Source organism: Apium graveolens, unplaced genomic scaffold (genome assembly GCF_009905375.1).
Source record: "Apium graveolens cultivar Ventura unplaced genomic scaffold, ASM990537v1 ctg7620, whole genome shotgun sequence".
Lineage (NCBI taxonomy): Eukaryota > Viridiplantae > Streptophyta > Magnoliopsida > Apiales > Apiaceae > Apium > Apium graveolens.
The window spans coordinates 82,105-106,769 of NW_027420482.1; the positions used below are offsets into that span (position 1 = coordinate 82,105).

Below are 24,665 nucleotides of genomic sequence, written 5' to 3' on the forward strand. Positions count from 1 at the left end.
CGAACTCATGATTGATATCAATGGTTTTGATTTCTTTGATTTGTATGAACTTGGTTCACTAACTAATCAAAATGTCTATCTAACAGGTACATGCATCAATGCCTATTAATTCTTTTTACAGCCTTATTCATATTTAAGGAACTTAATTCCTCTACATTATGTCTTTCTATAGATGTTATGGGAGTTATTCACATGCCACAACCTTTAAGAAAATTTCTAAATGTAAAAGGCCAAGAACAAGTTCAGAAGAACATGATTGGAAGGTTCGGTTATGTACTGTTTTTATATACAGAAAAAATCAAATAGTATACATGATAGTTTGTTAAAATTCTTAAATTGTATATAGAACAACTGTGCGAGTCACTTTATGGGATGCATTTGCTGAGACAATTGAGGATGCTTTGTCAAAATTGATAGAACTACCTCCTATTGTCATTCTAGCAAGTGCAAAGATCAGCGAGTGGAAAGGTACACATGCGTATTCAATGATTTTGATGAAATTGGTATGCAATTTCAACGGGAGTTGTTTTACATACAGGAGTTGTTTTAGGTACACTAAAGTAAAATTAAATTATTAGATTCAAGAACACTGAGGAGTTGTTTTTCCAACAGGAAGAATCGATGTATGTAATGTTGGAGCAACAACCTTCTACCTCAACTACAACCACCATAGCGTAACTGTAATGCATAAAATGTAAACTAACTACCTCATACTTTCTTATACAAATATCTAATAAACATCTACTACTCTAGTTATACAAGTTATAACTAAATATTAACAATGCAGGTTAAGCAAACCAATCTTCTCCCAACATAATTTTACAGGTGAGACAAGGGAAACAAACAAGCTCTACACTGTTGCAGACATCAAAAATTTGGGTAGAGATTATATTCAGGTGAAAGATAGTTTAATTTTATATTACAAGATTAATTTTTTTGTGTACAACCTTAGATTATAGTAGTTTACTTAACATTTGTTGCTCCCGCATATAACACCTTTTATTATAGACTGAGTCATATGTAAAGTTGAAGTCACAAAGGTCGAACAAACAGATTACTGGTATCATTGTGTTTGTACATCATGTTACGAACAAACTGAAAACTTGGATGGAAAATACTAATGTGTCAAGTGCGATAGGAATGTTCCTAATCCAGATAAAAAGTATGTGAAGCTGTATATAATTTATTATACTTTTCTGATCACTAAAAATTTCAGACATTTATAATTCCATGATATGCAACATAGGTTCCAACTTTGTGTTATTGGTTTAGATACAACAGACAACATTCCTATTCTACTATGCGATCGCGAGGTGTGAACCATTATTGGAAAAACAGTTAATGAAGTTGAGAAAGAGGTACTAAATATTTCAGTCAAATAATACTTTCTACATATATAATGAACATTTGGATTTACATATACTTTTAATTTAGGAGCAAGTGAAAGGGATCTTTCCATGGATGTTAAAATAAATTATCAATAAGAAGTACACCATTAAGTTAATGCTAAGGGAAGAAAACATAGATAACCCAACACAAGTATATGCTGCAACAAATATTTTCAGTGGTTTTGAGTGGGATAGTGACACAGTCATGGAACAATGCTCAATATCAAATACTACACAATCAAAGACATAGGTAGTCAAAATTATCTCTTCATTTCCTATTAATATAAACTTACAATACTAATTTATGATTCTTACAATGCCCCTAAAAAATTACAGGTATCCGGATCTACATACCACCTGGACAAACTGTCCCAGATGAACTTTGAAACACCCAAGAACAACAAGAAAAAGCACAAGTGAAGGATCTCTTTTTCAACATTAAGAATGTTAGTATTGAGTGCAAGTTTTTACAAATTATCAATTAACCGCTCTTTTTCAAGTATTCTGGGAACCTCATGTAAAAACTAATGTATGCTTAAACTCTATTTTCCACATTATCGCACTTCAATTTTTTCAATCTCTTATATCTACTTTTATAAGCATTATTCTAATATTTATAGGTCAAACATTATGCAAAGTAACAAAATGCAAACAAGTTTACTCATTATATTAGTAAGCCTAGCAAACCAAACACATATAAGTGAAGCGAAGACATAATTATATTAGAACCAAGTCAAATAAAGGATTCCACAACATGATCATAAAAATCAAATGATAAATCAGTTACAGAGTCAAAGAAAGCATTATAATATGTCTTCAGATTATATAAGCTTAAATACCAACTTAAAAGGTTCATCTTAACATACTTCATCTGTGAAATGAGTTTAGTCATCTGGCTCACACTTAATCACAGTTACGTTGAAATGATAGTACGATTCTTTGGTACGATGAAAAACACATATATCTCCAAGCTTCAATCCCAGAGATTCTTGAAACTCCAACCAACCATCATGAATTGTTGTACGCTTCCAATCACTTCTCTTCCTAACTTCCAGTCTTCATGCAGATTCTCCCGAGTACACATTTATGTAATCAATTCTCCCCCAAATGTTGCACAAATCCTTATACTCATTTGAGATATCCTAACCAAAACAAATTTCATGTTCATTACTTTTCATAAACTCAACTATAAAGTAATTGTTCTTTATATAAGCCAATGTAAAAAAAACAGTGTTATGTGATACACGAAATTAGCACATACCACATCATGACAATATTTTAACATATGGTATGGTTGGATAGTTATCTCAAATCCATGAGCTCTCGCGACTATAAAAAAATTAAAAGAAAGCATTAAAATTATATAAATATTTCTATATGATATGTAGCCAATACTAATTAAACCAATATATACATATAGTTGATTGAAAGGTACGAATAATATAGTTCAAACAATATTACCATCAGAAGTTGGAGGACGCCCATGCGAAGTGGGCATAAATACTAGTATCAATAATTATTCGCGTGGTGTTGTCCATTGAAATTGAGGATCCTAAAACTGAGAATGAATTTGTGTTTATCTAGGGATTTTATTTAATTCAGTTTTCAATTGTATTATCTATTTATAATTTGATAAAATAATAATAATATTTATTATTATTTTTATTATTATTATTATTATTATTATTATTATTATTTGTAGTAGTAGTGGTAAGTATAATACATTAATTTTAAATTTTTAAAATTTCAAATGATAGCTAACCACTATAGCCGGTCCCACCGGAGCACAACAACTTATAGGTTTAGCAAATTTTTAGATAATCAGTATTTCACATAATTAAGCCAATCAATTTAGCCAACACCATGGAAGATGCTCTTAGGGCACCCTAATATCAAGTTGCCATTTTCTTACCCTAATAAATTTGTGCCATCAGTAAACAAGACATGTTCCAGCAGATCATTCTGAGACATACCGCAAATGAAACTATACAAACAAAAATTTAAACAAATGGGGTGGTACCTAACCAAGTCATACAAAACCTTGCGCCGAAATCTTAAGTTGTTAAAGAAAGATCTTAAATATATTATATATTATTCAACAACTTTTTACCATTAAATAGGAATAGTGCGACGTTGATCAACAATCCTACATTTCCTCTATACCATTGACATGAAAATGTTTGTTTAATCAAAATTTCAATTATTTTTAACCATACTTGCTTTGGTTTGTCATTTTGTCTTGTGTTTGTATATTGAGAAATTGTTGATATTTTTTATACAGGATAGAGATAGAGATATTGTTTTGGTGTGTTAAGGAACCAGTCACTCTAAATCTAAAGATATTAGATAAATATCATTTTCAAGATCTTATATTACATTCTAACACTTCCCCTCACTCAAAATTTCATTTTGGGTCGAAAAATGATTTATGCGCGCCCATCTTTGTAGCACTAATTTACCTTTTGAGTTCACAATTAAAATTAATTGTGAAAAATATTGGGGGTGGCAGGCAGGTTCGTGAATCCTCCCGTCAGTCTGAACTCAGATACCAGGTTGGAGTTTAGAATGAAGGACAAAACCCTATACTATGATTTGGGATGTCTGTATTGAATTTATAATGTTACATTTTACTACAGCTAAAATATAAGTGTAATTTACATCATGAGCAATGATTTGGTGATCATAACAAACTCTAAGAAGATATGGTTATGATGCAAATATCCCTTAATCTTAGCAGAACCCTTAGTCTCAGCAGAGCTTTCCTGTAATATCATTAACACCCCCTTTCAAACTGATGGGTGGACATGGTAGAACTGTCAGTTTATGACGAAGAATCTTAAAACGTGCAACTGATATTCACTTCATAAGAACATCAACAAGTTGTTGTTCACTTGGAACAAACACAATGCATAAAGAGCAACAAATAACTCGCTCTCTATGAAAATGATAATCAATTTTTATGTATTTAGTGCGAGCATATAGGATTGGGTTAGAGGCCAAGTGTGTAGCACTAACATTGTCACAATGTAAAATCGGAGGTCATTTAAGCAGAATATTCAACTTTCTGAACAGGAATATAAGCCACTGGATGTCAGATGCAATATGAGCAAGTGCACAGTATTCATCCTCTGCGCTGGATCTTGAGACTGTACTTTATTTATTCATTGCCGAACTTATAAGATTTGGACCAAAGTATATACACATACCAATATTTGATCACCTATCACCTGGGCAATCAACCCAATCAACATCAGAAAAATCATAAATATGTTCATCTTGTTATTTATTTATATGAGTGCCAAAATGAGGAGTATTCTTCAGATATCTCAAAATTCATTTACAGCAACCAAGTGAATTTGACGAGGTTGGTGCATGAACCAGCACACCTGATTCACTGCATAAGTAAGGTCTGGTCTCGTGATGGTTAAATACTGCAAAGCTCCCACAACACTACGATTAACGGTTGTATCAAGAAGCGGAGTTGAGTCAGTGATGAAAGCTCAGAGCCTGGTGCCACCGGAGAGGAACATGGTTTAGCAAGTTAAAAAATTGCTCTTTTTAACAAGTCAAGAGCATACTTTGTGTGGCTAAGTTGTATTTGAAACCATTCCTACGAACCTCGATTCCTAGAAAATTGCTCAGCTGTCCTAAGTCCTTACTTCAAAACGAGAATTAAGATGACTAATTATTGATGATATGAACTCAATGATGGAGCCAATTAAGAGAATATCATCAACATAGATCAAAAGTATAGTCATAACATGAGCTACATTGTGTATGAATATAGAAGTGTCAACACGACTTCTTTTAAAACCCAATTCAAGTAGAAATTTGCTAAAATCGTTAAACCATGTCCTTGGTGACTGACAAAGACCATAAATAGACTTGTGCAAGAGATAAACATAATTCGAAAACTGTATGTCTATAAAACTTGGAGGTTGCTTCATGTAGATAATCTAATTGTGAAACATCGTGTAAAAAGGCATTTTTAATATCGAGATGACGAATACACTAATTACGGTTCATCGCAAGAGAAAAAACAAGCAGTATAGTTTGAGGCTTCACTACTGGGCTGAATATCTCAACAAAGTCTATGCCATATTGCTGATCAAACCCTTAGCAACTAAACGGGTTTTCTGGTGTTCAATAGTACCATATGCTTTTCTTTTAATCATAAATATCTGGGACTTGCTGGAACAAAGACCATGTTCTTTGCTTTAAATGCGCATTAAATTCATCAAGCATTGCTACACACCAATGAGGGAACATAGAAGCATTCGTGTAACATGTAGGTTCATCATCCTCATTGTAAAATGGATTGTAAGCATACCGGAAGCATATGATGAGTAGCTATGCCAGTATAAGGAACCTTTGATTTTCTTCTGCCATCACGTTGGCGTGTAACCATCTGATGGATAGAATCACGAGTATTCATTGGAGCAAGGGCTAAGCTCTGAACATGAGAAGTGGTTTGAACATGTGATATGTGTTTCTTGGTGATAATTAGTTCTGGTGATACATGTGATATATTATCTTGTTGAATTCAAGGAATGGATTTAGGAGTAACATCTGTAGTTGCTGGAATCTCGGTTTACGTAAGAGAGTTGTTAGTTGTGATTTGCGGTGTTGATGGTATACAAGGAGATGTAGGTACATGAGGCTTTCTGAAATGGCTCAGAAAGATTAATCCACTTGATAAGGTTGGCGGTTCGGTTGAATTGAACCAAGACTTCATTTTGTCTATTGATTGTAGAAATCCAGATGACAATATTCTGGAAAATGGAAAAAGTTCCTTATAGGTTTTGTGGGATGGCATATGGAGCTTTTTGGTGTTGATAGCGTGATCAGCTATCTTCACATTTGAATGCCCAATACGTATCTGATTTGGTTTTGTGGTTCCCGTAACGGAATAAGTGATTTATACAGTTGAGTTATAAATGTGAATAACATACTAAAATTGGACTCTGGTGTTTACACAGCACACAACTACGTTTGTTTTATAAAGAGCATGCTAGTTAGTGATATGCAGTTTAATTTTGTTTTGTTTTGACAGAGATTCAAAATGATTTACAGATTACTGCTTTCATACTGCTTTATAATCCTGTTACCATAACTGTTTAGTTTAAACTGTTTCTACTCTGTTATTCATATGTTGGTACTGCTGAGCAATTATATGCTCATCCTTGCAACCTGTTATATATATGTCACATATGCCTAGGAGACCAGTTTGTCATGTTCAGGGCAGGATTCCAGTGCCACCACTAGCAGGATTAGTTGAGGTAGTTTTGTGAGGCATGTTTTAGGTGTATGAGTTGCTATAATAAGTTAGTATGTCAGACTTTTAAATAAATGGTTGTTGTGATAATAAATAGCTTAAATCATACTTGAACCTCGAAAAGATCTTCGTATTGGGGTTGTAATAGTGTAATAATAATAATCTAGTAGTTTATAATTATGGTTTGATATAATTAGTGACATCAACTCCTGACCCCGGGATTGAGGCCGTCACATAAAAACTAAAATTTCTAAACCGTTGGATCATAATCAAATTTACGCATATAATTTATGATCTCTTGTTCTCTCACTAAACAGGGTCTTTTTTGAACCTCCTTCATATATATATATATAGGTAAATGATCAAATAAAAACTAAACATAAAATAGAAAGCAGAAACTAATCAAAACCATTAGATCAATATAATCTAATAGCCCCCTAAAAGCACCACACTCTGCACCCCCACACACACAATCTCAACTTTTTCTCTCTGTTTTTAATTTAGTTTTTCCCGTCAAACGGTAATTTTTGTTTTAAATCCGATTTCACTGTATTTTTCTGCACCTCTCAAAGATCGATTTGCATACCATATATGTTATAATTCGAAGTAATTTTAAAAAAGAAATTTATTTGGTTTCTAGTTTCTATTCTCAAATTGGTTTCTATTAGAATAGTCATATATATATATATATAGGGAGATGATCAAACAGAAACCAAAATAAAAATAGAAACTAGAAACTAATTTTAAGCCATTAGATCAATCTAATCTAATGGTCCCCCTAAAATCACAACACCCAACTAATCTACACCCTCCCACACCCAATCTTAGATTTTTTCCCTCTGTTTTTAATTTGATTTTTCCCGTCAAACGTTAATTTTTTTTAAAATCTGACTTCACTGTATTTTTCTCCATCTTTCAACGATCGATTTGCATACCATATGTGTTATGTTTCGAAATAATTTTTTTAAAAAAATTATTTGGTTTCTAGTTTCTATTATAAAATGGTTTCTATTAGAGTAGCCCTATATATATATAAAATCAAAGACATCAGTAAAAATTTAAATATTTTTTTAAAATATGTTTAATACATTATTTATAAACTAATAAATGATATGAGTAGAGGGGTATAACAACATATATTTAATCAAATTCCGTGTTATAGAACACCTATAACCGTTACTTATTGGTATCAATGTTAAACTTTATTTTTTTACAAAGGTTTCAAATAAATAATCGATGTTGAGCTAACAATTGACATAATAATGTTATACAACCGATGTTAAATATACAAACAAACATCTGTTATTGATCAATAATCGATGTTAATTATTCTTAATAGCTTATGTGCTATATGTTTAAATAGGCGTAATCAGTCTAATATAACAATATTGAACATGACATTACTCAGTTATACTATAAAAATATGATTATAAGACATCATAAATCTTCCCAAAACATTGTGCAATATTGCTTTAGACATGGGGGTGAACACCGATGTGTAAGTAAAACTACCTCTAACATCAGTCATGAAGATGTCAGTCCTTTTTTACATAGACATCGGTTTTTACCCCATGTCTAAGGTCATTTTTAGTAGAGTTCATTATCAGTATCTACTACTTGTTCTTTTATAACAATTTTTAAGCTAAAAGAAGGAAAAAGCTACTAATATTTGATCTTAGAGAGCGTGTGTATGTTATTAAGAGAGAGAACACAGTTTAAGTGACTAACTAACTAACTAACTAACTAAGGGGTTATTTGGTTCGCCAAATTCTGGAATCAGGTATGGGTTTTGGCCATTTCAACCCCATACCTAATGTTTGGTTCAAAAAAATTGAATTTGATACCCATTCCTTAAATGCCCAAGGTATGGGTTTTACATACCCAAGTAGGGAAGTGGGTACGAGAGAGTGGTATGAGTATCAACTTTAATTCTATTAGTTTAAATTTTATTTTAGCAATTAAATGTAAATTTTTAATACTAAAATAAATCGATGAATAAAAAATATATTAAAATAATAATGAAATTATTATTTATAATTAAATTAAAATTATCGGCTTAAAAATTTTAAATTAAAAATATTGATTCCAACACTCAATTAAATACATGATATCAGATATGGTACCTGATTTCCATACCACTCTAATCCGATTCCTAATTTCAACCTGATACCACATCTCGAACCAAACGACACCTAACTATCTTTCAGCTCTCTTCGCTGTTCACGGGTTATCTTTTGGTATTACTAATAATAGTAATAGTCAAAACCAAAGTTTCATCATTCCAAATTGATTTATATAAATATTTAGGGTTTGTCGAGATACGATTTATGTAGGAGGACAAATATATGAGCTGTTATAAGCTCGACGGTTACAAAGTGTAACTCCTATTTTAAAAGTCACTAGCTATGATTTTAGAATTTGGGGGATGAACGACAATTGGATGATAATAGATAAACTTTGAAGATAGATTCTTGTCATTTAGCTATCATGACAAGAGAAGATAAAAAGAAATAAAGAATACTTTATATGAAAGTGTTATTTATTACATATAAATTTTTGTAGCATTAACCTTTTTAGATATTACAATAAGTTAGGTAATTCATTCTAGTGGGTATTTATTTCAGATTCTAACCAAGATATTTTCAATTTATTCTCCTTCATTTCACATCTTAAACCATCTCTTCATATAATACCCCCTCTTTATTTTTCAAAAATGAGTTTCTCCTCATCAAATCAAAAAGGAAAATCGTTGATGATTGAAGAGGAAGAAATCCATAATCCGGAACCGCTAGCCATGTACGATCCAAATCAGGTGAATGATTTTAATTGAACTCCTTGAAGAATTAAGTATGTGTGCATGTTAATATGAATGTGCAACTTAACGAGTTTATTAATGTTACTTACAAAATTTAATCTGTGTCATAGATCGAACATGGATCTGAATCAGAATCTGAAGATAATGATGTCAAGAATGATGGACATCAAGAAAAGGTAATATTGAAAAAAATTTGGTGTAAATATTTGTAAAAAAACATGATAAAATTGAAAATAGTCATAATTTACCATGATATTATGCATTTACTTGGTGAAAACAACTAGAGAAGGAATGTGATTATTTTTGTATTTACTTATAGATATGTAGGTGTGTGTATATATTTGTTTGGATCATAGTGCCTAATCAATATATAAAAGATCAATTGTTTATTTTGTCAATGATCAAACAGGAACACCAAAGCAAGCAAGTTTTGAAAGGAAAATCCATTATGAAGAACACGAAAACGGGTCTTTACGATATTTCGGTAGAAGATGAAGCCAAAATTCGGGAGAGGGACCAGGTTACTTATATAATATAATATGCTAGTGTACCAAAATTTAAGATTTTTAAATGTAAAATAATTTGTATCTTTGTAAGTAACTTAGTAAATAAATTTGAATTTTTTATTAAACAAATATATATACTAACCATAGCATAACTTGTAATCAGGTATTCAAAACTTCTCTCGAGTTTGAAAAGTACAAGAACTCTTGGATCCCATGTCGGAAAGGGTAAATTGATGGACAATTGTGACTAGGGAACGCACAAATGGTGGAAGAAACGAGAAGGTATATAAAAATTGCAAAGAGATATTATCCTTGCTAGCTGTATAAATTATCATTAAGATTTGATCACATTATATTTGGATAAGCGACTTCTTTTTCCAAACATTTATAATTTGTCATTAATTAATTATAATTAGCTTTACTGTGAACCTCATCAAGTTTTTCCCAAAAAAAATATTATTCTTGAAAATAGAATCAGTAATAACTTATATTGTAACAATCTTTTTGTTAGTTCTATCATCGCCCCAGCTTGACAAGACAGCTTCCTTCAAAGAAGCAGGTCTATAGCTTCATACGCTATGGCTTTGTTACAACGCACAATGAGGGACTATGTTCATTAGAATCCGCTGAGAACCTTGTTGTAAGTTATATGCCTAATAAATACAAATTTTTATGCTGTAGTATGTGTGTATATGTGTTGCTAACTAAGCCTTACAAGCAGCCTGAGCCCAATTTGAGAATATATGGAACAAAAAATTGAGGTGGGGAAATGCTACACTTTCTCCAACTTCACTATCAAGGAGTATAAGCCGGAAGACAAATACAAATGTTTATGAATGGATAAACAGCTTATATTCAGCAAACACACAGATGTACGCGAACTTGATGAACACGAACTCATGATTGATATCAATGGTTTTGATTTCTTTGATTTGTATGAACTTGGTTCACTAGCTAATCAAAATGTCTATCTAACAGGTACATGCATCAATGCCTATTAATTCTTTTTACAGCCTTATTCATATTTAAGGAACTTAATTCCTCTACATTATGTCTTTCTATAGATGTTATGGGAGTTATTCACATGCCACAACCTTTAAGAAAATTTCTAAATGTAAAAGGCCAAGAACAAGTTCAGAAGAACATGATTGGAAGGTTCGGTTATGTACTGTTTTTATATACAGAAAAAATCAAATAGTATACATGATAGTTTGTTAAAATTCTTAAATTGTATATAGAACAACTGTGCAAGTCACTTTATGGGATGCATTTGCTGAGACAATTGAGGATGCTTTGTCAAAATTGATAGAACTACCTCCTATTGTCATTCTAGCAAGTGCAAAGATCAGCGAGTGGAAAGGTACACATGCGTATTCAATGATTTTGATGAAATTGGTATGCAATTTCAACGGGAGTTGTTTTACATACAGGAGTTGTTTTAGGTACACTAAAGTAAAATTAAATTATTAGATTCAAGAACACCGAGGAGTTGTTTTTCCAACAGGAAGAATCGATGTATGTAATGTTGGAGCAACAACCTTCTACCTCAACTACAACCACCATAGCGTAACTGTAATGCATAAAATGTAAACTAACTACCTCATACTTTCTTATACAAATATCTAATAAACATCTACTACTCTAGTTATACAAGTTATAACTAAATATTAACAATGCAGGTTAAGCAAACCAATCTTCTCCCAACATAATTTTACAGGTGAGAAAAGGGAAACAAACAAGCTCTACACTGTTGCAGACATCAAAAATTTGGGTAGAGATTATATTCATGTGAAAGATAGTTTAATTTTATATTACAAGATTAATATTTTTGTGTACAACCTTAGATTATAGTAGTTTACTTAACATTTGTTGCTCCCGCATATAACACCTTTTATTATAGACTGAGTCATATGTAAAGTTGAAGTCACAAAGGTCGAACAAACAGATAACTGGTATCATTGTGTTTGTACATCATGTTACGAACAAACTGAAAACTTGGATGGAAAATACTAATGTGTCAAGTGCGATAGGAATGTTCCTAATCCAGATAAAAAGTATGTGAAGCTGTATATAATTTATTATACTTTTCTAATCACTAAAAATTTCAGACATTTATAATTCCATGATATGCAACATAGGTTCCAACTTTGTGTTATTGGTTTGGATACAACAGACAACATTCCTATTCTACTATGCATTCGCGAGGTGTGAACCATTATTGGGAAAACAGTTAATGAAGTTGAGAAAGAGGTACTAAATATTTCAGTCAAATAATACTTTCTACATATATAATGAACATTTGGATTTACATATACTTTTAATTTAGGTGCAAGTGAAAGGGATCTTTCCATGGATGTTAAAATAAATTATCAATAAGAAGTACACCATTAAGTTAATGCTAAGGGAAGAAAACATAAAACATAGATAACCCAACACAAGTATATGCTGCAACAAATATTTTCAGTGGTTTTGAGTGGGATAGTGACACAGTCATGGAACAATGCTCAATATCAAATACTACACAATCAAAGACATAGGTAGTCAAAATTATCTCTTCATTTCCTATTAATATAAACTTACAATACTAATTTATGATTCTTACAATGCCCCTAAAAAATTACAGGTATCCGGATCTACATACCACCTGGACAAACTGTCCCAGATGAACTTTGAAACACCCAAGAACAACAAGAAAAAGCACAAGTGAAGGATCTCTTTTTCAACATTAAGAATGTTAGTATTGAGTGCAAGTTTTTACAAATTATCAATTAACCGCTCTTTTTCAAGTATTCTAGGAACCTCATGTAAAAACTAATGTATGCTCAAACTCTATTTTCCACATTATCGCACTTCAATTTTTTCAATCTCTTATATCTACTTTTATAAGCATTATTCTAATATTTATAGGTCAAACATTATACAAAGTAACAAAATGCAAACAAGTTTACTCATTATATTAGTAAGCCTAGCAAACCAAACACATATAAGTGAAGCGAAGACATAATCATATTAGAACCAAGTCAAATAAAGGATTCCACAACATGATCATAAAAATCAAATGATAAATCAGTTACAGAGTCAAAGAAAGCATTATAATATGTCTTCAGATTATATAAGCTTAAATACCAACTTAAAAGGTTCATCTTAACATACTTCATCTGTGAAATGAGTTTAGTCATCTGGCTCACACTTAATCATAGTTACGTTGAAATGATAGTACGATTCTTTGGTACGATGAAAAACACATATATCTCCAAGCTTCAATCCCAGAGAGTCTCGAAACTCCAACCAACCATCATGAACTGTTGTACGCTTCCAATCACTTCTCTTCCTAACTTTCAGTCTTCATGCAGATTCTCCCGAGTACACATTTATGTAATCAATTCTCCCCCAAATGTTGCACAAATCCTTATACTCATTTGAGATATCCTAACCAAAACAAATTTCATGTTCATTACTTTTCATAAACTCAACTATAAAGTAATTGTTCTTTATATAAGCCAATGTAAAAAAAACAGTGTTATGTGATACACGAAATTAGCACATACCACACCATGACAATATTTTAATATATGGTATGGTTGGATAGTTATCTCAAATCCATGAGCTCTCGCGACTATAAAAAAATTAAAAGAAAGCATTAAAATTATATAAATATTTCTATATGATATGTAGCCAATACTAATTAAACCAATGTATATATATAGTTGATTGAAAGGTACGAATAATATAGTTCAAACAATATTACCATCAGAAGTTGGAGGACGCCCATGCGAAGTGGGCATAAATACTAGTATCAATAATCATTCGCGTGGTGTTGTCCATTGAAATTGAGGATCCTGAAACTGAGAATGAATTGGTGTTTATCTAGGGATTTTATTTAATTCAGTTTTCAATTGTATTATCTATTTATAATTTGATAAAATAATAATAATATTTATTATTATTATTATTATTATTATTATTATTATTATTTGTAGTAGTAGTGGTAAGTATAATACATTAATTTTAAATTTTTAAAATTTCAAATGATAGCTAACCACTATAGCCGGTCCCACCGGAGCACAACAACTTATAGGTTCAGCAAATTTTTAGATAATCAGTATTTCACATAATTAAGCCAATCAATTTAGCCAACACCATGGAAGATGCTCTTAGGGCACCCTAATATCAAGTTGCCATTTTCTTACCCTAATAAATTTGTGCCATCAGTAAACAGGACATGTTCCAGCAGATCATTCTGAGACATACCGCAAATGAAACTATACAAACAAAAATTTAAACAAATGGGGTGGTACCTAACCAAGTCATACAAAACCTTGCGCCGAAATCTTAAGTTGTTAAAGAAAGATCTTAAATATATTATATATTATTCAACAACTTTTTACCATTAAATAGGAATAGTGCGACGTTGATCAACAATCCTACATTTCCTCTATACCATTGACATGAAAATGTTTGTTTAATCAAAATTTCAATTATTTTTAACCATACTTGCTTTGGTTTGTCATTTTGTCTTGTGTTTGTATATTGAGAAATTGTTGATATTTTTTATACAGGATTGAGATAGAGATATTGTTTTGGTGTGTTAAGGAACCAGTCACTCTAAATCTAAAGATATTAGATAAATATCATTTTCAAGATCTTATATTACATTCTAACACTTCCCCTCACTCAAAATTTCATTTTGGGTCGAAAAATGATTTATGCGCGCCAGAGGGAGGAGAATATTAATAACAACGAATGCAGTGGTTTATTATGCCTAGGAAGAGATCTTGGACCACTGCTCTAGTCTCAGTTCAAATTACTTTTTTTCAGACATGCTCTGTTAGGCAATCTTGATGGCTGGTCCTTAGTACCATATAAGAGTATCTCAGTTTTTTATATAAGAGTATCTCAGTTTTTTAACAGTCATTCTACATATATTGAAATTTTCCCTTCTAAATTTTGTGTGAAGGATAGTGCAGGATTGTATCATGAGTTGCCTTTCTAGTAATCTTCTTCACTACCTCAGGCACATCTTCCTACCCGTCAACTTTCTATAAATTTGTGATTATCTTTCCCGCCACTTAATTATCTTTGTGTATCGCCCATCTTTGTTATTTATTTGCTATCAAATTAGGGTTCTTTTTTCTTATTATTTGAAGTTGTGAAAGCCAGTAATCTTTCTTGCTTGTTTTTTCTTATACAATGTGACGGAAAAGGTATGAAAACTTGATTGCAATTTCTTCCCCTATGATGTGTGTTCATATGTATGTATATATGATTTTGTCGATCTATTAGAGTCACAGGCAAAATTACCCCCTCTTTTTTGTGTATATATTGTGCTTGGTTGGAATAAGATTGAACTACTCTTTTTTCATTATATAAACTGTGATTTGATTGGGTCCTTCAACTTTTATTTCACATGTTCATATGTATGAATATGCAATTAGATTAATTACTTTCATTTGTGACCATGATAGATATTGGTGGTAGTGATAATTTTGATGAAAGTAGGATTAAGTTTGGTTGTGATTTAGTGATAGTAGTGACCAGAAGCTTACTCTTTATTCTTGCACTAAATCATTTTGGTTGTTTACTGTATGTATTCCTTAGCTTGCTTGAGTTTGAAATTAAAAACTCTGCTATGCTCATATGCATAAACCGGTACCATTTTTGTTCGTATAAATGATTTACTCATCTAATATTTTTTTGAATTGTACTAGTTAATTGGATATCGAAATTTGTTATCCTTTATCAGCTATCAGTGATAACAAAATTATTAATCACTGCATGATTTGTCACATTTTCATTTAAAGGTTAACATTTCTATCATAACTTTTGCATTGCTTATTTTGTAACTATTAGTTTATTAAAAGAAATTAGAGTAGACTATTTAAAAAATGTAATGATGAATAGATAGCTATCCCGGACTATTAAAGATTGTGATTACCATAAATTTTTGAAGTCCTTTGTCAATCTCGTACTGGCTTGCCGTTAAGTCACCTACACAAGCTCAACTTTGTTTATGTTTCTCATGTGCTGGGTTCTCTTGTAGGCTCTGCAGGGCCATAAGAGTTTTTAACAACTAGTGTGCTCTTTTGATATTAGTAGTTGTTTAACACCGATATTATCTGCGTAAGATGCAGTACATCTAGATGTTCTTCCTCATGTGGACTAAAATGTAGGATAGAGAGCTAGTGGTTGAGTTATCCAGGCGGATGTTAGATTATTTTTCTAGGTGACTTTAGATAATATTTAGACAGAGATCTTATAATTTTTGATTATTGCAAAAAGCTGTGTTTTATACAAATTATAATGATCAATCCGTATTTAGATTTCTGAAAGAACGCTGAATGCTTATATGTAGTATCATCTTCTAGATTGGCCCCGGTGAACTATGAGCTTTGCAGATAGATTAGAGTTTATATGCCTGTATGTAAAATCAAGTTGAAATGTACTGAGCTCTGTTTTGCTAAAACAAAAAATTAAATTACTGGTCACTGCAGACTTAAGTCTTACTTATTCTAAATCAGCACTTTAAGTTATCACTGTTTTTCTCTTTTGCTATTTTGCTATTTCTCTCCCCAAGGCTATCACTGTGTTTGGATTGTATTCTTCCTTGAAAGAGTTTTCTGACTTTATTACTTGTTTTAAAAGCAAAGAAAATATAGATTTTCGCATAGACAAAGCCAATGGTTGGTGCTGATGTTCTGCCACTATCTCTCCCACTTGTCTTTTATACGATTTTTCTTCATCGCATTGTTAATTGCTTCTTATTCTTTTCACTCTGAAGAGTTAAATGTCTATTTGGATTTTGGAGACTAATTACTTAAAGCTAAGAACCTAAGATAGCCAATTTTTTGGGGGAGTTAAAGAATTTTTTTGCCAGCAGTTTATAGAATGATCAAGTAGGTATATGTCTTATGGTCCCTTCTTTATTGCTTACTCATTATATAACTTTATTCACATTATAAAATATAGGTTAATGCAACAAGGACCAATAACTTGTAAACTCTAGTGAAAAACAGAGGTTAATTTCATCAACTAAAAAAGCTGATAATAACTGCAATTTTCAGAAGAACTCTTGCACAGCTAGGTTCCAAAAATGTCATTGTTGAAGCGCATAGTCTTAAACTCTCAACTATTAGAGAAAGTAGGTTAGCCAGAACTGAACTTGGTTCTTGGTATATGATAATCTGGTAATAACGAGTTCACAAAGAATTTTGGATGAAGTAATATTCACGGTTTCCAACTACTCTAGCTTCTGATCTGATCATGTGTGGTGACCGCATGTACCATCATCTATTGTAAATAATTTCTAGTATATTAATGTAGCATTATGTTTCTGGACTCTTTTCTAGATTTCTTCTAGACAATAGTTCACCAGTAGAACAACTGACATTCTTCTCCGTCACTTAAATCACGGTTTTACATTAAAATAAAAACCAGATAGCTTGTCTTGCTTCACCAGCTCACAATTATCCTGGTACTCCTCTTCTACCTATCATGTTCAGAAAAAAACAGGACAGGCAGATAAATAACAGATATATGATAAAAATGAGGTCTAGGATGCACATTACAACTATGCAACAGTTCATTTCACAATGCAGTATGTATCAATAACTTACCAGTCTCTGGTTCAAGTAAAAAATGGGAGCTTTACTTTTGTCAGTAGGCTGTTTGCTACTAAAAGAAGCTTCATTTCGAGTTAAATCAAGAACTGAGGCCGGAGTACGCATTGCTGCTAGACCGTTTCCATTATATGTATTTTCTTGCTTGTTCAAATCAATCATCGTTATAGGAGTTTGACGAGAAACTACTTCTTTGCCTTTGTATGACCTTCCCTTGCATCAATACTGGTTTTAGAAAAGCCTGCATGAAGTAGAGAATGGCTACTTGATCAGATCTTGATGAATACTTTTACTTATTGCTTTCTTATTAAATTAATTACCATTTATATCTTTCATTTGATATGGTGGATAACTTAGTTCTATTAAGATTTGATTAGCATTGTTGGAAAAAGTTCCGGTACACCCTCTTTGGGCAAGTCCTGCTAAGAAAAACCTGATCATCTCTTTATCATATTCATGTCCGTCCTATAGTGGAGAAATGACTTTGCTAACTGCTGCATTATATTTTATCAGTGGCATTTGTGTTCATATATATATTTGTTAAATATACATGTTGTTCTTTATTCTGAGATCACCTGCTTCGATCCCATGGTTTAGTCCCTGTCCTTTGCAGACTATATCTAATAGTAGTTACAGGAAAAAATCAAGATCAGGCAATATAGAAAATCATAGTCCCTGTGCAGAAAATCTGTAGTCTTGGTAATGTGGCAGGGATGGATGGCACAGTATAGATATTAAAATTCGAATTACATGACCTAGCATACTCCAGTACAGTACAGATTAGCCTTAATTTTAAACTTTGTTTTTGTGACAATTTGGCAGATGGGACAAGCAATGGAACTGTACGAGAAGATAATGAAAGAAAAATTCTCTTTCAGCTACTTTGGCAAAAAAAGTAAGACAACTGTGAAGGACAATGACCCGTCTTCACCGTTGATTGATATTCCACTTTCTACCAGCCATGGAGTGGAAACTGAATCAGGATTGGAACGTCCAATTGGAAGAAAAGCTGCTAAGAAGATGAAAAAAGCTGCATGTAAAGCAATAGATAGGAAAGTCTGGAATTTCTTAAATCAATGCAGAAAGATGCATTAGTTATTGCTTCTTCAAGAAGTGAATCAGTTAACATGAGCTTGTAATTGCAAAAAGAAATGATGGAAATGCAAAAAGAGGAGCAGGAAAGGCAGAAGGAAATTATGCAATTACAAAAGAAAAAGTTGCAGCTTCGCTTAGCCAAGGAGGAGCGAGAAAGGCAGAAGGAGCGGGAAAGACAGGTTTACGAAGCATCCATCATAGCAATGGGCACCAGCACAATGACTTCAGATCAAGCAAAATATTATGATGCCCTCAAAGCTAGGATCTTGAGCAATATAGTATAATTTGTTTTGTGTACTTGATTTGATTTGCAGCTAAATCTAAGACTATCATGTATTCGAATTTAATTTGCTTTTATTATTAAATAAAGATACTCATTTTCATAAAGCAAAGTACATAGAAAATTATGAAAGAAATATATAAAATTATGAAAGAAGATACATTATAAATATTTAATTCATGTCACCGCCATGGACTTGCCAAAGATGCTCAATCAGATCATTTTGCAATTGAATATGATCTTGTTTGTCTCGAATTTGGGCATGCACCTCTATGAATTCTCTAAAGGTATTTGGATGATTGCGATTCAGAATATCAGTTGGTATTTCAACATTTGTGTCAAACTGTTCTTCTAATTGTAATTCCCTTTTATCTTCGATGATCATGTTGTGCAATGTTATACAAGTTGTCATAATATATTTCATTGTCTCCACATCCCAAAACCGTGATGGACCGCGAACCTTTGCAAATCGAGATTGTAACACTCCAAATGCTCTTTCCACATCTTTTCTAATAGATTCTTGTGCAGTTGCAAAATATTTTCTTTTGTTACATTGAGATTTTGTAATAATCTTGACAAATATTGGCCAAGAAGTATATATTCCATCAACAAGATAATATCCCATGTTATATTTATTTCCATTGATAGTATACTTCACTTGAGGTCCGCGCCCTTCTGCCAATTCTTCGAATAGAAGAGATCGATCTAATACATTGATGTCATTCAACGATCCCGGCAACCCAAAAAAAGAATGCCAAATCCACAAATCTTTGGAAGCTATTGCTTCAAAAATAATTGTTGGTTCATGAACATGACCCATATACATACCTTGCCAACCATTTGGATAATTTTTCCACTTCCAGTGAATACAATCGATACTTCCCAATATTTCAGGAAATCCTCTTTTTCCATTCTCTACCAATAATCTAGACACATCTTCATTATTTGGTCGTCTCAAATATTCTGCTCCAAATACTTCGACAATCGATTTAACAAATCGTTTTAAACTCTCAATAGTTGTACTCTCGCCAATACGTGCATAATCATCTACGGAATCAGCTGTAGTTCCATATGCAAGCATTCGAAGTGCAGCTGTCACTTTCTGAAGTGATGATAATCCACGAACTCCCACATCATCACTTCGTTGAATAAAATAGTTATCATGTGCTACAACCGCTTGTTCAATTCGTAAAAACAATGATTTACGCATTCGAAATCCTCGACGAAATTGTGTTTCTATGTATGTATGTGTATGAGAAAAATAATCATGATATAATCTAGTGTGACCTTCTTCCCTGTTACGATTAATCATACTATGATTTATTATACAACCACCGTGATGTGGGATATAGTTCTCTCTTTCATGTCGCCGATGAAGGTAAGTGGCAGCCATTTTCATTCTTTCTTCGTGTTCTTTTCTTCCTCCACGTGCATAATATCAATAATCATTCGCGTGGTGTTGTCCATTGAAATTGAGGATCCTAAAACTGAGAATGAATTTGTGTTTATCTAGGAATTTTATTTAATTCAGTTTTCAATTGTATTATCTATTTATAATTTAATAAAATAATAATAATAATATGTAGGATTCAGGTTTTCATTCCAGGTCCAATTTGAGAATATATGGAACAAAAAATTGAGGCGGGGAAATGCTACACTTTCTCCAACTTCACTATCAAGGAGTATAAGCCGGAAGACAAATACAAATGTGTATGAATGGATAAACAGCTTATATTCAGCAAACACACAGATGTACGCGAACTTGATGAACACGAACTCATGATTGATATCAATGGTTTTGATTTCTTTGATTTGTATGAACTTGGTTCACTAGCTAATCAAAATGTCTATCTAACAGGTACATGCATCAATGCCTATTAATTCTTTTTACAGCCTTATTCATATTTAAGGAACTTAATTCCTCTACATTATGTCTTTCTATAGATGTTATGGGAGTTATTCACATGCCACAACCTTTAAGAAAATTTCTAAATGTAAAAGGCCAAGAACAAGTTCAGAAGAACATGATTGGAAGGTTCGGTTATGTACTGTTTTTATATACAGAAAAAATCAAATAGTATACATGATAGTTTGTTAAAATTCTTAAATTGTATATAGAACAACTGTGCGAGTCACTTTATGGGATGCATTTGCTGAGACAATTGAGGATGCTTTGTCAAAATTGATAGAACTACCTCCTATTGTCATTCTAGCAAGTGCAAAGATCAGCGAGTGGAAAGGTACACATGCGTATTCAATGATTTTGATGAAATTGGTATGCAATTTCAACGGGAGTTGTTTTACATACAGGAGTTGTTTTAGGTACACTAAAGTAAAATTAAATTATTAGATTCAAGAACACTGAGGAGTTGTTTTTCCAACAGGAAGAATCGATGTATGTAATGTTGGAGCAACAACCTTCTACCTAAACTACAACCACCATAGCGTAACTGTAATGCATAAAATGTAAACTAACTACCTCATACTTTCTTATACAAATATCTAATAAACATCTACTACTCTAGTTATACAAGTTATAACTAAATATTAACAATGCAGGTTAAGCAAACCAATCTTCTCCCAACATAATTTTACAGGTGAGACAAGGGAAACAAACAAGCTCTACACTGTTGCAGACATCAAAAATTTGGGTAGAGATTATATTCAGGTGAAAGATAGTTTAATTTTATATTACAAGATTAATTTTTTTGTGTACAACCTTAGATTATAGTAGTTTACTTAACATTTGTTGCTCCCGCATATAACACCTTTTATTATAGACTGAGTCATATGTAAAGTTGAAGTCACAAAGGTCGAACAAACAGATTACTGGTATCATTGTGTTTGTACATCATGTTACGAACAAACTGAAAACTTGGATGGAAAATACTAATGTGTCAAGTGCGATAGGAATGTTCCTAATCCAGATAAAAAGTATGTGAAGCTGTATATAATTTATTATACTTTTCTGATCACTAAAAATTTCAGACATTTATAATTCCATGATATGCAACATAGGTTCCAACTTTGTGTTATTGGTTTAGATACAACAGACAACATTCCTATTCTACTATGCGATCGCGAGGTGTGAACCATTATTGGGAAAACAGTTAATGAAGTTGAGAAAGAGGTACTAAATATTTCAGTCAAATAATACTTTCTACATATATAATGAACATTTGGATTTACATATACTTTTAATTTAGGAGCAAGTGAAAGGGATCTTTCCATGGATGTTAAAATAAATTATCAATAAGAAGTACACCATTAAGTTAATGCTAAGGGAAGAAAACATAAAACATAGATAACCCAACACAAGTATATGCTGCAACAAATATTTTCAGTGGTTTTGAGTGGGATAGTGACACAGTCATGGAACAATGCTCAATATCAAATACTACACAATCAAAGACATAGGTAGTCAAAATTATCTCTTCATTTCCTATTAATATAAACTTACAATACTAATTTATGATTCTTACAATGCCCCTAAAAAATTACAGGTATCCGGATCTACATACCACCTGGACAAACTGTCCCAGATGAACTTTGAAACACCCAAGAACAACAAGAAAAAGCACAAGTGAAGGATCTCTTTTTCAACATTAAGAATGTTAGTATTGAGTGCAAGTTTTTACAAATTATCAATTAACCGCTCTTTTTCAAGTATTCTGGGAACCTCATGTAAAAACTAATGTATGCTTAAACTCTATTTTCCACATTATCGCACTTCAATTTTTTCAATCTCTTATATCTACTTTTATAAGCATTATTCTAATATTTATAGGTCAAACATTATGCAAAGTAACAAAATGCAAACTAGTTTACTCATTATATTAGTAAGCCTAGCAAACCAAACACATATAAGTGAAGCGAAGACATAATTATATTAGAACCAAGTCAAATAAAGGATTCCACAACATGATCATAAAAATCAAATGATAAATCAGTTACAGAGTCAAAGAAAGCATTATAATATGTCTTCAGATTATATAAGCTTAAATACCAACTTAAAAGGTTCATCTTAACATACTTCATCTGTGAAATGAGTTTAGTCATCTGGCTCACACTTAATCACAGTTACGTTGAAATGATAGTACGATTCTTTGGTACGATGAAAAACACATATATCTCCAAGCTTCAATCCCAGAGAGTCTGGAAACTCCAACCAACCATCATGAATTGTTGTACGCTTCCAATCACTTCTCTTCCTAACTTCCAGTCTTCATGCAGATTCTCCCGAGTACACATTTATGTAATCAATTCTCCCCCAAATGTTGCACAAATCCTTATACTCATTTGAGATATCCTAACCAAAACAAATTTCATGTTCATTACTTTTCATAAACTCAACTATAAAGTAATTGTTCTTTATATAAGCCAATGTAAAAAAAACAGTGTTATGTGATACACGAAATTAGCACATACCACACCATGACAATATTTTAACATATGGTATGGTTGGATAGTTATCTCAAATCCATGAGCTCTCGCGACTATAAAAAAATTAAAAGAAAGCATTAAAATTATATAAATATTTCTATATGATATGTAGCCAATACTAATTAAACCAATATATACATATAGTTGATTGAAAGGTACGAATAATATAGTTCAAACAATATTACCATCAGAAGTTGGAGGACGCCCATGCGAAGTGGGCATAAATACTAGTATCAATAATTATTCGCGTGGTGTTGTCCATTGAAATTGAGGATCCTAAAACTGAGAATGAATTTGTGTTTATCTAGGGATTTTATTTAATTCAGTTTTCAATTGTATTATCTATTTATAATTTGATAAAATAATAATAATATTTATTATTATTATTATTATTATTATTATTATTATTATTATTATTATTTGTAGTAGTAGTGGTAAGTATAATACATTAATTTTAAATTTTTAAAATTTCAAATGATAGCTAACGACTATAGCCGGTCCCACCGGAGCACAACAACTTATAGGTTTAGCAAATTTTTAGATAATCAGTATTTCACATAATTAAGCCAATCAATTTAGCCAACACCATGGAAGATGCTCTTAGGGCACCCTAATATCAAGTTGCCATTTTCTTACCCTAATAAATTTGTGCCATCAGTAAACAAGACATGTTCCAGCAGATCATTCTGAGACATACCGCAAATGAAACTATACAAACAAAAATTTAAACAAATGGGGTGGTACCTAACCAAGTCATACAAAACCTTGCGCCGAAATCTTAAGTTGTTAAAGAAAGATCTTAAATATATTATATATTATTCAACAACTTTTTACCATTAAATAGGAATAGTGCGACGTTGATCAACAATCCTACATTTCCTCTATACCATTGACATGAAAATGTTTGTTTAATCAAAATTTCAATTATTTTTAACCATACTTGCTTTGGTTTGTCATTTTGTCTTGTGTTTGTATATTGAGAAATTGTTGATATTTTTTATACAGGATTGAGATAGAGATATTGTTTTGGTGTGTTAAGGAACCAGTCACTCTAAATCTAAAGATATTAGATAAATATCATTTTCAAGATCTTATATTACATTCTAACACTTCCCCTCACTCAAAATTTCATTTTGGGTCGAAAAATGATTTATGCGCGCCCATCTTTGTAGCACTAATTTACCTTTTGAGTTCACAATTAAAATTAATTGTGAAAAATATTGGGGGTGGCAGGCAGGTTCGTGAAT

At 31.9% G+C, this 24,665-nt stretch overlaps 1 protein-coding gene and 1 long non-coding RNA gene across 2 annotated transcripts; one reads left to right on the top strand and one right to left on the bottom strand.

Moving 5' to 3' along the window:
* Positions 1-9,885: 9,885 nt before the first annotated feature.
* LOC141704248 (uncharacterized) lies at positions 9,886-11,224 on the top strand. Its single transcript, XR_012567891.1, has 4 exons — positions 9,886-9,998; positions 10,148-10,266; positions 10,496-10,962; positions 11,049-11,224. It is a non-coding gene; the product is annotated as an uncharacterized LOC141704248 (long non-coding RNA).
* A 7,923-nt stretch (positions 11,225-19,147) lies between these two features.
* On the bottom strand, positions 19,148-20,368 carry LOC141704254 (uncharacterized). The gene has a single exon (XM_074507537.1). It carries the CDS (start codon positions 20,366-20,368, stop codon positions 19,148-19,150), a length of 1,221 nt encoding a protein of 406 aa, XP_074363638.1.
* Positions 20,369-24,665: the final 4,297 nt, after the last annotated feature.